General features: G+C 38.4%; 1 protein-coding gene across 2 annotated transcripts; it reads right to left on the bottom strand.

Annotated features, from left to right (window-relative positions):
- Positions 1–5844: 5844 nt before the first annotated feature.
- Positions 5845–10417, bottom strand: LOC18421374 (uncharacterized). Of its 2 annotated transcripts, none has more exons than XM_020670565.2 (4): positions 9949–10417; positions 9713–9781; positions 7708–9255; positions 5845–6453 (listed from the first exon to the last, which is right to left on the bottom strand). In XM_020670565.2, exons 3-4 carry the CDS (start codon positions 9204–9206, stop codon positions 6342–6344), a joined length of 1611 nt encoding a protein of 536 aa, XP_020526224.2. In that variant the 5' UTR covers positions 9207–9255; positions 9713–9781; positions 9949–10417; the 3' UTR covers positions 5845–6341. The 2 variants fall into 2 exon arrangements, with proteins under 2 accessions (XP_020526224.2, XP_011620622.2); XM_011622320.3 differs by having other exon boundaries at positions 7786–9255.
- Between the last annotated feature and the right edge of the window lie 228 nt (positions 10418–10645).

Genomic DNA, 10645 nt, shown 5'->3' with positions numbered 1-10645 from the left:
ATTTTAGAACGATTCTGATCTCACCGTTTTTAAGGTGTTTAAGTTTTTTTTTTTGTTTGGCAAGGTTTTTCAAAAGGGTTCAAAGGGTCAATTTTAGAGGATTGATGTCAAAGAGAGCTTCAGACGTGGTTTCCGATCTGAAGGAGGAACTTCAAATTGGGGTCCAGAGATTACGGAGACAGCGAGTTTTAGAGGCTGTTTTTCAAAAGCGAGTTCAAGTCAAGGTTTTTACCTATTAAAAGAGAAAAGTATTAAGAGAGAGAAACTTGAGAGAGGCAAAGCCTTTCAAAACAAATGGGGATTCAAGATGGCAAGCACACAACACCAATGACACGAGGGAATAACATGAAAAGTTTGAAGCATGCAATTTATACAGGGGACTTGTGTAATGAGAATAAGAGAGAACAACATATTTTCTGTATTCTCCTCCGGATCGGATAACCCAAGTCGACGGTAAGATGTTGCAAGTCTCTCCTTGTTAGAAAGAGGAGCCATTGATCTAGATCAGAACTACTAAATTCCATAGGTTCCTTCACTTGAAACCCTAGTAATGCCCATCATAGCTGAACTGATAATCCATAGTTTTGGAAAGACCTGATACCTAGCAGTAAGTAGTGGCAGAGCCGTAACATGAATGAGTAAAAGGGGGAGATAAATTTTCTTGAGGCCATGTAGCTGAAGCCTTGGAATGCTATCCAAGAAGAACTCAATACTTTGAGAGAACCTGTTGGGTTTGGTGATAGCCAAATCACAACACCTATATTTTCTTCTAATAATTAAGGGTATTATGGAAAATACAAAATTGACTTTTTTGGGAAGCAAGAAAGTGATATCTTTATAAGAGAGTGAAGGAGGACATAATATCCATCCTTTTAGAGTCGTCCCTTTGAGGGTTAAGGAAATGGATCTCCAATATAGAGATGGGTCTCTAAGAGAGAGACATAGTTTCTGAGAGAGGAGTGGTATTCCCATGAATTTTGAGTCGGTTAACTTCTATTTTAGAGAGAAAAAATCTCTATGTTACTCTCGAGATTATCTTTTCAAGTGCTGTATTGCGGTGGGAAAGAGAATGTTGATCGATGGTGTTGCTCGGTCAAGAGAGCAGGTTTAGAAGGGCAGATCGGTGATGGTCTTTTACCGATATTTAGATATAGGAATTATCTCTTGTAACAAAAAACTGTAATCTTCATTGTGATAGTAGATTTCTAGTTGCCGAGGCCGTAGATGTAGCCCTATGAGGTGAAGTACGTAAATCGTGTGTTATTGTGGTGTGTTTTTTTATGTTTGCTTTATTTCTCGCACTCGATTTATAGTTGTATTCATCTATTTCGTATTTAGGCAATTGAGTACACGATCTTTGGCGGGATCCCGGTACTTGGGATTCTCGATTCCGTAAGCTATGAGGTTCATGAGAATCCTACAATTTTCCAAGAGAACCCCTACAATTGGTATCAGAGCATAAGGTGTGTATGGGGTTAAGATTTGCATTAAGAAAATGATGAATGGTGGAGTCTGATAGATACATTGTTTGAGGTGGAGAAATATGAAGGCAAATTATTTGTGAAAATTCCACAATGGAAACACGTGAGAAAAAATCAAGAAATATCAATGGTTTGAGGTGGAGAAATATGAAGGCAAAGTGTTTGTGAAAAATTCTACAATGGAGGCAAATGAAAATAAATCAAGAAATCTATTCAATGAAGGTTGTTAAGGCAATTGTGGTGATTTTGCTACCAAGGTGGAGATTGTTGGGTTTGGTGATAGTCAAATCACTACACCCCATACTTTCTTTTAAAAATTAAGGATATTATTAGAAATAGAAAATTGACTTTCTTGGGGAGCAAGAAAGTGATATCTTTATAAGCTAGTGAAGGAGGACATAATACCCTTCTTTTGAAGGGTCACCCCTTTGGAGGTTAAGGGAATGGATCTCCAATATAGAGATGGGTTTCTAAGATAGAGAGACGTGGCCTCTGACACACGGGCGATATTCCCATGAGTTTTGGTTTGGTTAACTTCCACTTCTAGAGAGAGAAAATCTCTATGTTGCTTTCGAAGTTATATTTTCAGGTGCGATATTGCGGTGAGAAAGAGGATGTTGATCGACGGTGTTGCTCGATCGGGAGAACAGGTTTAGTAGGGAAGATCGATGATAGAATTTTATCGATGTTTAGAGATAGGTATTATCTCTTGTAACAAAAAACTGTAATTTTCATTGTAATAGTGGATTTCTAGTTGTCGAGGCCATGGATGTAACCCTACGGGGTGAAGCACGTAAATCGTGTGTTGTTGTGGTGTGCTTTTTATGTTTGCTTTATTTCTTGCATTCGATTTATAGTTGTATTTATTTACTTTGTATTTCATCAATTATGTACACAATCTTGGGTGGGATCTCGATGTTTGGGATTCCCAGTTTCGCAAGCTAAGGGGTTCACGAGGACCCTCCAAAATCCATTACTTGGAGAGAAACAACGAGACTATCTAAGGCAATAAGGGGGTTGAAAGTGTTCAGGGTGACAAGGACTGGGCTTTGAGGAAGCAAGTTGGTCAGGCTTGAGACCAGACCATGCAATGGTCACTTACTCACCAGACGAGAGGAAGTGCTCACAAGACCACGCTGATTTGGTGAGCTTATGAGTTGTGGATTTCAAACCGGTGATTTCAGATCTGAACCATAATGAAGCAGTGATTGAGGTGATCTCAGATTCGTGGAAAACAAAGAAGATCTGAGGCAAACAAATCCGATCAGTGTCCGCTATAATGGTAGAGATGGCAAAAACATAGAGATGATGAAAGCTTGTAGGTGCACAGTTGGAAAATACAAGATATTGTACCTACCCTTCACATATATGCTGGTTACAATATATGCCTTTCCAAATATACAGATCAGTATATACACATTCTATATAAATTTGATAGGCAATATATACTTTCTTTTCACAAGAATCAGTTTGGATCAAAACTGGTTATGAGAGTTTCGGTCTCGAGATGATATGGGTCTTGGCCTAGTTCCCCCTAGAACCCATTTATATATATATATATATATATATATATATATATATATATATATATATATATATATATATATATATATATATATATAGTCTAATGTTCTATTGTGCCCCGTTAGATCTTCACCCCTAAATCCTCTTTTTTAAAAAATTTATTATATTTTAATTATTATTACTATTATTATTATTATTATTATTATTATTTTGTATCGGATTTGGACGGATCCAGAACATGTCTGATTCATGACATTCGGCCCACCAAGGTTTTAAACATTGAGCAAAAGGTTGCCATAATCCTATTGTTTTAAAAATTGTCGAGCCAATTTCAAATCAGTTGAATTGGATTGAAACGGGGCAACTGCTGTACTGGAGGGCCCTAAAATGGAGACCTGCTCCGATTTGCTTCAAATCACATAGTCCCAACTGCCTTGCAGTAAGATCCAATCAAATTTGTCTGAATTTCATGACCGGATTCTCGCCTGAAAACCCTTTTATGGGGTTTTTGTAATTGATTTTTCGATATTTTTATTTTTAAAATTCAAATAAATGTAATGGGGCTTTAATCCCACATTAGATAAGTAAAAGTATAAAATGAGACTAATTACGTTTGGTACAAGGTGGTTATAATTAATCATCATCATTGGATGTGAAATTGAGTGGCTGCATTTATTTCATTGATGAAATCCAAAGTTTTTTTTCTTTTTTATTTTTTTCTTTGGAATTTTGTGATACAACCTTGACCTTGTGCTAAAGATATATAGTCTCATTCTAATACAAACCCATTAGATGTAAAGAGAAATGGTGTATTTATAACTGGCATCACTTTGTCATGGGAAGGCCTTTGAGATGGCATTTGCACCTTTCATCTCCATTATTTAAAAATAGCAAAATTTGGACTTTGTTGCAACCTTATATAAGCTTTTTTTAATACCAAAAATTTAATTGAAAAACCAGCTTTTTAGGCTGGCCGGCATACAGTAATCAAGCTTACGTCGGAATTGGCCAGGGGACTCAAAATCGCCGGATTCAGCACGCCACCGGACTTCTTGTTTTGAAACAGTATCCCACAATACCCTTCCCATGTGAAAATATAAAAGGCTATTTCTCTTTCTAAAATCCCTATCTTCCCATCTTTATTTTCCATTTCTTTTTCACCGAGATAATCAACCATTTTACACTGGTTAAAACCCATCCGCACCTCTCTCTCTCTCTCTCTCTCTCAAGCGCTTGTAATAATGATGGTAGTAAAAAAATTGAAACCGATCTACACAGGCACGACACTCGTACACTGAGCCCACCCACAATTATTTGAGAGAGAGACTTCAAAGAAAGTGAGACACACCCACCAAGGCGTCGAGAGTGAAACAAGACTGGCAAAAATCCATAGTGCGCCTGCAGGCACATGCAACCATAGCATCCACACATGTACACAATAATACATGCACCACACAGGCACACAAACACGTGCATGAGCACCAAGATAGAGAGACCGGCTGCCAAATTGAACCATGAGGGCTCTTGAGGAGAACCCCACAAAGGCAAATGGAAAGGAGCTTCAAAACAGAATCCCTACAGGAGAGAGAGAGAGAGAGAGAGAGAGAGAGAGAGAGGTAGATTCCTGGAGCTTTCAGGGTTCTCAAATCCAAATACAGTTCTCATTTTCATTGTTTTAAAACCAAGATCAGGTGGCTGGATTAGTCATAGCTGAACCGATCCAAATTTGTGTTCTGGGCCTATCATACCGATCACTCGAAAACAAATTTTTATAATATTTTCAAAATTTTAAAACAAATTTTAAACAAATATAATACTTAAAAAGGAGTCTCAGAACCAACTCATCCAAATCGCCCAGTTCTCTACCAAAACTAAATGCCTCTTAAATCTGACAAAAGGAACTGGGTCAGTCCCACCGGTTCCCAAATCCACTCTGCTTAGTTCCAAATATGAAAGAGAGAGCGTGAGAAAGGGAGAGAGAGAGAGAGAGACACTGTAGGAGGTATCACCATTCTCAAACTCCAAATGTAAACGACAGCTGTCTCTTTCCAAACAAAAACACTGACAAGATTCAAGTGCCAAAACCAACTTTCCAAACCTCGTGAAAAAAGAATATTAAAAAGGAGCACAAAGAAATCCTCAACCACATTCAGAAGATATATAATAAGAAAAAGTCGTAGATATTATACAAAACCAAGTACACTTGATTTTAAGTTTTTTTAAGCAGTACTCTAATTGAAGTTTTCTCCTCCCTGTTTTGGCAGCATTCAATAATTTATTAACATTGTTTCTCTCTCTACACATTCATGATACATCACACGAAATAATTCAAGGGAACACATAAAATGGCTCTTAACATCATCTCAATATTTTGTCTTGGCTCTTTTGGTGGGACCTTAAACGTTGAATGGAGACGGGATCTTTAACGTCACGAAATCACCCATTATGATTCCTTAATAATCTCATCATTCATAAACAAAACCTCTCAAATCTTCTTACCAGTCTCAACTATGCCCAAATAATTTGTCTTCCATTACCTAAACCCAATGCTCTCTCTCTCACACAATAATATCTCTTTTCTCTCTCTCTCTCTCTCTCTCTCTCACACACACACACACACACATAACTAACTAACAAAATCAGTCTCAAACTCTTCTTACCAGTTTCACTATGCACAAACAATCTGTTTTCCACTAGCTAAACCAAAAGCTCTCTCTCTCTCTCTCTCAGTATGCATAATTAACACCCCCCCCCACCTCTCTCACACACTGCATAATTAACACCCCCCACCTTCTCTCTCTCACAATTGCGCACCCGCGCACACACACAGGGACCATCATGCATAATCCACACTGCAAAATTCATGATTCTTCTCTCTCTCATGAGAAAGGACAGCAAAAGTTTATACACCATCAATACCAACCAAAAAAACTGTGGAGAAATCCAAGCCACGAGTCCGGTAAGAGTACAAAAAGACGCGCTGCTTTATGTCATGGCAAGACCCATTCAATAAACACATCATGAAACACTAATCCAAAAACTGTGGACAAACCAACAGCAACCACTATCATCACTTGTAAGGAACCAGCTCTACAGACAAATTCATACACCATTAGGAAGCCCAAGAAAATATTGTACGAGTTTTAAGTCTCTTAAAGGCGTGCCTCATATCAAGGACTGGCTTTTTTTAAGTCCGGGAGAACTAATATGAACAGAAGACCATCCATGGCTACCCATTGCTCTTTGCAGGAACCAGGACAGAGTGTGTGAGAGAGAGAGAGCGAGAGGAAGACAATTTGAGTTTGCTTACTCTTATTTGTATTATGGGGTCTAAGCCTACACACCAGCGTTTGAAGAGACAGAGGAATCTGAGAAGCAATTCTCTGGTCCTTCATCAAACATCATCTCCAGGGAACGGCATTCCCGACTGCAAAATGCCTTCTCGCCTCTACAGAGCAATAAAATAACCACAGTCAATTACTTTTGCATGTAAAAGCTTAGAAACAGTTGGGAACGAATTTACAAATTTCACTTAATAGATACTAATTTGGAGAGAGAGAGCAATTCTAGAGAAAGAAAAACCCAAACAAGGACCAAGATGAATTGCATCTTAAACATATCACAGCTTAAGATGATCAAATATTCAGAAAAACTGAAACAGTAAGAAAACAATTTATCATTGAGAGAGAGAAAGAAACTAATCACAGAGGAAGAATACCCAAACAAGACCTCAATTTTAGATATATTGTGGCCTGAGATGAATTTATACCAAACATTGGAAACTTTACAGATAAAGAGACATATAAACAAAATATGAGCAGAGCAAGAAAACCCAAGTGCCAGATCAAGAGAAACAATTGTTTCTCATTATACAACAATTTGAGATCAAAGAAAGAGATATTTCAAAGACCATGAGAGACAGAGAACAAGAGAGATCATTTCACGCAGAGTCACAAAAAAAGAAAGCAAAAAACCATTTCTTATCAACATAGCATCTTCTATGTGCAGTTGCAGAGGTTAAATTCCATACGACAATGCGATATAACAAAAGAAATCAAGCATAAAAGAAAACAAAGGGAAATCCTATTGAATATGCCATAAGATATCACAAAAGGTAAAACCAAAATTACAAGGGCCATATGGAGCGGAGCAGTGCACATTTAAATCATGTATATTCACATTTCTGGAAAAAACAATAATTAAGTAAATATTCAGTAAAGTTTCTCACAAAAGTTCTATAGTTGAAGATTAATCAAGGCAATAAATAACATAATAAAGAGAAATTCAACAAGTAATCAAACAGGGGCTAAAAAGCGAAAAACAACTACAATCTTAAGCGTGTGAGCAACCTCCATCTGCCAGCACGTCGGTGCATGCGGGTGTGTGCGCACGTGCAAAAGAGACAGAGAGAGATCATTTATGCATCTCATGAAGTTGTATTTGGGAGAAGATCAATTGGTAGTAAATTCAGTAAACAATCAAGAGAGATATTAAAAAATAATGCAACCAGAGAACAGGGGAAGAAAGCATAAGATAGGAATAGGATAGCTAGTTGACTTTGATATCTAGGAAACCAGATAAGAAAGTACTCAACTATGGCAAGCTCAAATTTGATAGAAGATGAATCAATTCAACAGATTAAATAGATACAATAGAGAGAAACAAAGTACAAAAAGAACAAAAAGAACAGTGAGCCTAATACCTTAGAAGTGCACCCGACCAAGCATGTGCACGCGTGCACGCACACTTGGGGGGGAGAGAGAGAGAGAGAGAAAGAGACCTGTACATAAAGATGTCCTCCCCTTGGCCTAGCTTCTTTTTGCAGGCAAAGCAAATACTCAAAAAATCGTGGGAAGGGTAAGTCGATTGATTTTCATAGACGGCCCAATTCTCCTTCTTCGTAGAGAAAGACCCAACAAAGGGGCTCTCCACAACACAGTTATCAAATATGTGGGTTGTCCTTGAATTGGGTCCATGAGATATTATGCAAGTATAATCTTCTGATTGTTCCATCTCGCTAGCCGAAAGGCACCCGGTAAAAACCCGAGGAGACCCCACAGATAGAGGTGAAGAAACCTCCATACTGTTAACCCGATCCTTCGAGTCAATCACCCGCTTCTCTAACTGAAATGAGCTCCCTTGAGAACCATTGGAATTCAAATAAACCAACCCAGTTCCACTAGAATTCACAAAACTAGCAGAGTCAACCAGATTCTTAGGAGAAAACAGCAAAGAACCCTTTGAAGTTGAATGAACAATGGGTCTTTCAGTGGATTCAGATGAATTCCCAATCTGGGCTCCGCTAAAATTAGTGCGCCGTGGTGAAATGATCACATTTTGTGGGGATAAAGGCAAAGAACTGTTTGAATTTGATTTCCCAAACCGCGTTTCACTAGAATATGCAGGGTTTTCATGCGAAAAAGGAGAAGAACTCAGAGAGTTCAAACCACCAAGTTGGGTTTCACTAGAATTGGCAGAAGCCACGGAGTAAAAAATATGCTTGGGCGAGAAGGGCAGGGAATTCGAAAACATAAATCCAGTTTCACTAGAACTTGTGGGATTTGCAGGACCAAAATGGTTACTCGGTGAAAACGGAACAGAGGAGCTAGAATTCGAATACCCAAATTGGGTTTCTCTAGAATTCTCAGGGCAACCAAATTGAGCTTCTCCAAAAAGATCAGGAGTTGAGGGATCAAAGCGAGGTTTGCTCAAAAAAGGAGATGAATCTGCCAACTTTAGGGGGCTTGCCTGAGAAACCAAAGTGGGGTCATAAGGGGGAATTGAAATCTTGAGGTGGGATCCAAAGACAACCATTCTAGCGTCTGGTTTCTTAGAATCTTTATCATTATTCTCAGTAGTGAGAGAATCAACTATACCAAGACCAATCCCTTTAGAATCCATCTTCTCCAAGGCTCGTCTTTGTTCAAAATTTGACCTTGGAGACGACAACTGTTTAGTATCGGGCCAAAAATGGCTTCCAAAGCCAGTGAAAGGTTTGCTATCAAGAATGGAAGTAGGGCTTGTTGCTGTATCAGATTCAGAGAAACCCTTCGTCCCAAAGCCTGTGAATAACCTGGGTGAACCGAAAAAAGAAGAGGAAGATGGCTTATTGAATTTCTCAGTTACAGATGCTGTATCAGAAACATAATCAGCCATCAAGTTTGGCTTGCTGCTTACAGCCCTTGATCTCTTTCTAAGCATACTTTCCAATGTCTCTTATGGACACAAAGTCATGGAGTGCAGTGAAGACCTGAGAGAGAGAAAGAGAGAGAGCTGGAATCAGTTACCACAATAAATATAAAGCACTCAACCAGGATGAACATACCCCTTCCCCTCATAAAAAGACACTTCAGAGAGAAAGAGATGGCAAGCGATTTACCACAGCAATTATAACGCATTCAACCATGATGGCATATCCATCCCCCTTGATATACAATAACACAGGGGGGAGAGAGAGAGTAATAACAACTTAAAACAAAGAAAAAGGTTCAGGTGAAATGAATAGAGACGGATTAGAGGCAAAACCTAAGCATGAAATCCGCAGGACCATAATCATAATCCCAATTTATCCATGGAGAGAGAAAGAGAGAGATAATATTACACACAAAAACAAAGTGAATTGAATCAAAAGTACTACATTTTTGCATATAATCGGTCCCAAAACCGAAAAGCAGTGATAGAAATCCAAACTAAGCATTAGAAATCACCTGGTTACATGGCTTGATCTTCTACTCAACATTAGAACCCCTTTTTCTTTTTTATTCGAAATAAACGTCCTGCAAAAGCAGAGCACAGAAGGCAAGAAAAATTAAATATATCTTTAAAAAAGCAAAAACAGATTTAGCAAGTTTGCAGAATAAACAGAAAGATCATACTAAATATACACAAAGGCCCAAAAAACCAGAAACCACCACTGAGAAACCACTCTGGATTCTGAACTCACCTGGTATTCTTTGTGAAAACCCAAAATCCATAAACTGAAAGGGACCTCCAAAACCACCATGATTTTCCCAACAGATATTGGGAAACCCAAAGCCCAAACCAGAAACAGAACAAAAGATGGGGTTTTTTTTTTTATTTTACAAATGGGGCTTCTGCGAAACCGCCATGGATTTTGCAGAGAGAGCAGAAAAGGAAAAGTGGGTTTTTTTAGACAAGGTGCATGGGAATCAGAGAGAAAGGGAGCTCTGAGAAACCACCATTGTTAAAACCCAAACCGCTTTTGAAAACCACTATGGAGCTTTCACCTGAAAATGTTTCCCACTTTTTAAAGTTTATATCAATGATCAAGACCCATGTGACAGAAGATCATGAACTGCAAAACCGCCATGGATTCGCAGAGGTGAGAGACAAAAGGGCGGTTTTGTTCTGCATGTGAATCAGGGGAGAGTGGTTTTGGAAAAACCACCACTAGAGGGAGTGATTCAGCAAGCGCCAAGGTTTTTAAGGGGTTTCTTTTCGAGGCACAAAATTTAGAGACAAAAATCAGAAATGAGAAACAGATTTTTACGATGGTTTTTATTTATTTATTATATGTTGAAAAAAGAAGAAAATGGTGACGACACAGTGCGTAACCGGAGCCGTACAATTAACCATTCCCCGTACGCATTTAACCTGAGTTAAAAAACTATTTAGGTTTT

This window comes from Amborella trichopoda, chromosome 3 (assembly GCF_054954075.1).
Source record: "Amborella trichopoda isolate Santa Cruz 75 chromosome 3, AtrichopodaSantaCruz75HAP2 v2.0, whole genome shotgun sequence".
In the NCBI taxonomy this organism is placed as follows: Eukaryota; Viridiplantae; Streptophyta; class Magnoliopsida; order Amborellales; family Amborellaceae; genus Amborella; species Amborella trichopoda.
This window is presented reverse-complemented; position numbering and strand designations above follow the sequence as displayed.